We start from the raw sequence: 5,821 nt of genomic DNA, 5'->3' as shown, positions 1-5,821 counted from the left end.
TATTATATATATATATATATATGGAATAGATATGTACATACCTTTTCGCCAGATGCTTTTGCCAATGCAGATTTCCATGCATCTTTCTCTCTAATGTCTTCCGCTTCTTCCTTATCTCCTAAATCTTCTAATTGCTTTAATTTTTCCTTTTTCTGTTGTAGTTGTTGTAACATCTTTTTAGGGTCATTCTGACTCTTAGGTAATTTCTTCTTTACACCAATCTCAGAAAAGTCAAATTTGCTAAACACCATTTTACCTTCCGAATTAAAAACTGGTTTAGGTTTTGGCACTTTTGGTACTTCCTCATTTTCCATCTTTATTTTACTCCCATCAACTGTATTTTGTTCTATCCTAGCAAGCTTTCTCTGTAATAAACGCTCTTCCTTCTTCGTCTTCTTCTTCAGTTTATTTTTCAAAGTTTTCTTAAGAAGTTTCTGTTTGTAATGCAACTTCTTTACACCCTTTAATTCCTCCAATTTTGCATGTAATTCTTTAAAGGACTGTGCTCTTTTAATCTTCTTGCCTGGTATAGCAAAATTCTTCACTACGATGGAAAATACAGTAAAAAATAAAATCAGTAATAACATTCACAGAGAATAAAAATTTTTTTTAATAAACAGAAATAATGCAATTTTCTTGACAAAAAATACTATCATTAAAATGATTACAATGTTTATTACTATGTCTTATATATTACATATTAAAATAGAAATGTAGATAAAATATCATTGGTTAGAATTGAATAGAGTAAATGCTGCAAGATTATCTTATACTTTCAAATAAACAAAAAGATAATACCTTTTTTTGTAGGCTCTTCTTCCTTCGTTGAATCATTTTTTTCAGCTAAATAAAAACATGAAATATATCCATTTAATTATTGTTTTATAAAATCATTTACATTTTAGAAATTATATTACTTAATGAAAAATTATATCCACCTAATTCATGCATTGACACGGGCATTATAGATAATATATGTGAAATAAATTGTTCCTCTTTCTGAAGCATTTTACGTATTGCCTTTTTATTAAATCCTTTCGACATTGTTAACTGCATCTTCTTCCCAAAATTCACGTGTACATAACCATACTGAAATTAATATGTAAATAACTATGATATAGGTTATGTTACCCAACATTGCCAACCTTGAACCAGTGATAGGCTGTGTGGGAATTAGGGCCTGCGCACAATAGAGGAACAGGAATTAGATATTAAGATTTCAACCTATCAGAAACTGATTACATCGGAATACACGATTTCTGATAGGTTAAAATCTTAATATCTAATTCTTGTTCCTCTATTGTGCGCAGGCCCTTATTCTCACATGGGAATGTTCATGCGCATGCGTAAGTGACGTCACAATAACGTATCGGCAACTTTCACAGACGTATCTGAAACCGTAGCCGTTAGGTGCCCGTGTCGGCCGTGCCTCTGGCTGCGTTCGAGGAGCGCGCTATCAACGCTACTTGTGTCATACTATCCTTGTTTCACATTTAATGGACGATGAAGATAGAATGACACAAATAGCGCTAATAGCGTCTCCCCGAATTCAGCCTTAAAGGGCTCTAAGTCTTTACGAATTTTCGTGCATTTTTTGCGAGAGGTAGGTAATCTTTGTGTAACAAAAAGCAAAAATAAACAAATGCGCGATAGAAAATTATGATAAGTTTGTTCGCGTCGTAATAATTAAATCAGCTGCAGACGTAAAGTAGCTGCAGACGTAAAAAATAACAAACAAATACATTTCTTTATTATTATTTGTATTAACTATTTACTCTATTTGTTTAAAGGAACTTTCTTCTGTTTGTAACTCCCTTCATATTTCCTTTCTTGCTAGAGGCCTAACGATACCTCAGATCTTACCAAGATACATTACTGAGCAGCCATAGCGTTTGCTTAGTGCGCATGCGTTACTTTATTCCCACACAGCCCATCACTGCCTTGAACATGAAAATAAAATAGATTCAAGAGACTCGCATTGTTATATATTTCTATGAACATTAGTCAAAAATAAAATAGAAATAGAATCTGTTTTGATCTGTTATCAATTCTTTTATTTTACGTTGTGCAAATTAAGAAAATACTTCTTTCCAAATTTTATATAAAAATTTTATATTTTGGGTTTTTATATAAAAATCCTTTTGTTGTGAATTTCTTTTATTTTTCTTTTTTCTCTCAGATTCGTTATACAAATTTATTCTTGACATTCTAATTCTGTGCAAGAAACGCAACATCACATAATTGAGAGAGAGAGAGAGAGACGATGACAGACAAATCAAGGATACAGCATATACATATGTCTATATATCTATATCTATATATAAAATTTAAATATGTATAAATATGTTACGTTCTAAGTAAATGAAAGGAAGAAATAAAAAGAAAAAAAAGAAGCCAAAACACACAGACATGCAAATTTTTACTATTAAAAATTACACACATCTTATAAAAATTTATTTTGAAATCATTTGCATACTCCTCTTTAGTTTATTACCAAAATGTTTTATCAAATTTTATGAGATTGTATTGATATATGTTTTATTGTATATATAAAAAATTATTTTAATACAATGCTTTTTAGACTCTTATGATTGTTATCTTTAAAGATATCAGAGGGTTTGCGGGTTATCGCTGTTTTTTTGTTACGTATCAGTGCGCTCCTCATCCTGATGAAGTGAACGGTTTCATGAAATGTTGGCATTAGTAATGGACAAAAACATGGCAATAACCCGTAAATCCTCTGGTATATATTTTAATATAAACCAAATAACTTAAATCAACAAATAACTTAATTATATAAAAATATTGATAACAATATCATTAGCAAAAGAGAAGCTTACAATAATTCGATACAAGAAAAAAACAAAATTACGTATATGCATCATTTATCAAACGTGATTCTCGTAAAACAATAAGGTTTTTTCCAGATAAATCAAAATTATCAAATTCTTCTTCAACAGCTACCGCATCTTGTACAGTTTTAAAATAAATATGACAATATCGTATATTAGTTTTGGAAATAGTCTTTACAACCGTCGCTGAAATTGGACTAAATTTCTCAAACAAATGTAAAATGTAATGTACGCCATAATTTTGATGAATATTAGCAACAATTATATCTTGCATTGGGATGTTCACAATTTTAGATGAATTCCTAGTCTTGTTTAATGTGGATATCACATCAAATTCTTTCAGCTTCATTTCTGCATCAGAAACTAACATTGGCATTTGCTGATCATGTATGCCAAATCGCCTATTTTTATCGATTTTGTTATCTGTCTCAGTCTTCATTACAGGATATAATTTAGTATCTTCTTGCTTTTTTCTCATTACTTGATTATAATCTTCATTATTAATAGGATTTTGATGTTCTGAAGATAAATGTATTTCATCAAATGTTTGAGAACCTGTATTCTTCTGTTTAATTTCATCTGCATTATATTTATAGTCGTGCCCCGAATTGCGAGCAATATCTAAAAAGTTATTTCCTTGGAATTTATTCGAATCAAAATTTCTTGAACTATAAAATGGTTTGCCTCTATATTCCAACAATTTTTCCTGTTTATTATTCTCATGATGAGTAGAGTTTGAATCAAATTGTTCATCAGTGCTAAACATCTTTTGTGAAGTATCTTCCATCTTTGCTGCCTGCCATTGATTCGAACTGTTTTGATTAGTTGCTTTTGCTTCGCTGCCCAATTTATCTTTTTGTGGTAACAATGATATCTGACTATCATTTTGAAGACCTTTTAAACAATTTATCACTTCATCTAATGTTTTATAACTTATGACTTTCAATCCATTGGGAGTGCCTTTTTCATATATGGATACAACAGTTCCATAAGATGAAAACGTATCTTTTATGTATTCTGAGGATAGTCCTTTCTTATTTGCAAAATGTACGCTAAAACCTCCTTTTGTTGTCCTATAGTACTTTTCATAATCCATTGTAACTGAAGAGATATTCTCCTTGGAAATTTGTTTTGAAGACAATGAAGATTTTTCATCAAACACTGATGAATTTTCTTTAGTTATATTTGAAATAAATTTATGATTATATATAGAGTTTACAGAAGTATTTAAAACGTTATTAGATCCATTATTCTCCTTGAAAATTTTATGAGTGCTGTTTCCTCCATTGTTTGACAAGTTTTCACCATTGAAATCTTTTCTATTCGAAATCTTTCTATCCTTCATTTTACTTTTTTCTAGCAATAACTGTATCTTACTGCTATCTTGTAAACCTTTTATACAAGCTATTGTTTCATCTAAGGTTCCATACTTAATAAATCTAAATCCAGTTTCATCCTTAGTAACATTTACACCTAAAACATTCCCAAAAACTGAAAATATTTGCCTTATCTCGTATACAGTAAGCTTGTCCTTGTTCAAAAAATGTAGATTGTAAACCCCCTCTGGCTCTTCTTTAATGTACTTATCAAAATCCATGGTTATCGATTGACAGATTTATTAATTATGCTTCTTCCGAACTCTTTTAGTTCTAAGATTAAGTTAAAGTTAAGTTCAGATATATTAAGCAATACAAATTATAAGTTTAAATCCATTCAAATTCGGCTAAATTTTCAGTCTTTTAATGTTTGGTATATAGTTATGTCTTGTATAGTTTTTTCACCTAAAATAATTTTAATGAAGTTAGCATGGCATTTTTTTTTATTTTATTATAACCCTGGTAAAAAGTTTTCTCAGAATTTTTTATATAATGTTTCAGAATTTCTATATAATTTTTCAGAATTTCTAATTATAATTTTATAGCTTTCACATTTTTTATTGGAAAATTCTGAGAAAAGATATAGATTTTCAGAAAAATGTTCCAATTTGTATAAAAATTATAAGAGAAATTTTCACTTAGAAATAGAGCCTCTTTTTATCTTATTATCTAATAAATAAATAATTCTCACCTGATGTTACAAAATACTAAGCTTTGTTTTTCATAATAAATACAGCAGCGTTTCTAACCAATACATGGGACAAGCAGGATTCCCAGGATTCCCAGAATCCGCAGGATAATGTGCAAAAACTATTCCAAATTATTTTTTCTTAAACAAGCATGTGTTGCACGTGTCCCTAATCAGAAATTTTGCAACAATAAGTTACACAAAAAACTTTTTTCAACAATAAGTTTTTTCAACAATAAGTTACACAAAAAACTGTGCTATACCAACCATTCCTTCCTCTGTCCACTAAAAAAAATGACCTAATCTTTATGATTAGTTAAAGAGAAAAACTTGGGTCAACAATATACCGACTAGAAGTTTCTTCTTCCTCTTTGCTAGTGAATGGCCCCAACTCCTACCACCGTATCACAGAGTCAATAGTGTCAATACGGCCAGATCCGACAAGCTTCGTGTAAGCATCAATCATCAACAATCATAGATCTAATAAAATACTCGAAGTGAAGCTGTAAGGATTCTTTCTTGATAGAAAAAGACAGGTAAGGCCATTGACTATATAAATAGGACTCGGCAGTAAAGCCGGTATTCATAGGCCGGTATTCATAGTCGGATCTTATATTTAAGACCGTCTTAAGTACAGTCTTAAGATGTCATGAACCAATCAGAAGGCCGCATTAGCGACTTAAGACATTACTTAAAGGCCTGTCTACAATACACGGAGTAAGAAGTAAGTGTAAGAAATTGACCAATCACAGTCGAATGTGAGAAGAATAATCGACTGTGATTGGTCAATTTCTTACACTTACTTCTTACTCCGTGTATTGTAGACGGGCCTTAAGACGGTCTTAAAATAAGAACCGACTATGAATACCAGCCATAGTCAGAACTTAAGCCAGCGGCACACGATG

General features: G+C 30.6%; 2 protein-coding genes across 3 annotated transcripts in view; both read right to left on the bottom strand.

Annotated features, from left to right (window-relative positions):
* The window catches only part of Surf6 (Surfeit locus protein 6), a 1,809-nt gene extending 703 nt beyond the window's left edge, over positions 1–1,106 (bottom strand). Inside the window, exons 1-3 of the mRNA XM_018513404.1 lie at positions 939–1,106; positions 799–843; positions 42–544 (exon numbers count right to left, since the gene is read on the bottom strand). Coding sequence (XP_018368906.1) covers positions 42–544; positions 799–843; positions 939–1,056 — 666 coding nt within the window. The 5' untranslated portion in view covers positions 1,057–1,106. The remainder of the gene's footprint in view (positions 1–41; positions 545–798; positions 844–938) is intronic.
* A 1,450-nt stretch (positions 1,107–2,556) lies between these two features.
* Positions 2,557–5,385, bottom strand: LOC108764963 (myb-like protein F). Of its 2 annotated transcripts, none has more exons than XM_018513402.1 (3): positions 5,184–5,385; positions 4,920–5,085; positions 2,557–4,633 (listed from the first exon to the last, which is right to left on the bottom strand). In XM_018513402.1, the coding sequence occupies exon 3, from the start codon at positions 4,447–4,449 to the stop codon at positions 2,869–2,871; it is 1,581 nt and encodes a 526-aa protein (XP_018368904.1). In that variant the 5' UTR covers positions 4,450–4,633; positions 4,920–5,085; positions 5,184–5,385; the 3' UTR covers positions 2,557–2,868. The 2 variants fall into 2 exon arrangements, with proteins under 2 accessions (XP_018368904.1, XP_018368905.1); XM_018513403.1 differs by having other exon boundaries at positions 2,557–4,325.
* Between the last annotated feature and the right edge of the window lie 436 nt (positions 5,386–5,821).

Source organism: Trachymyrmex cornetzi, unplaced genomic scaffold, assembly GCF_001594075.2.
Source record: "Trachymyrmex cornetzi isolate Tcor2-1 unplaced genomic scaffold, Tcor1.1 scaffold468, whole genome shotgun sequence".
Lineage (NCBI taxonomy): Eukaryota > Metazoa > Arthropoda > Insecta > Hymenoptera > Formicidae > Trachymyrmex > Trachymyrmex cornetzi.
This window is presented reverse-complemented; position numbering and strand designations above follow the sequence as displayed.

What these genes read in the sequence shown, in the direction of transcription:
- LOC108764963 (XM_018513402.1), bottom strand. Translation starts at nt 4,449, where the DNA reads ATGGATTTTGATAAGTACATTAAAGAAGAGCCAGAGGGGGTTTACAAT.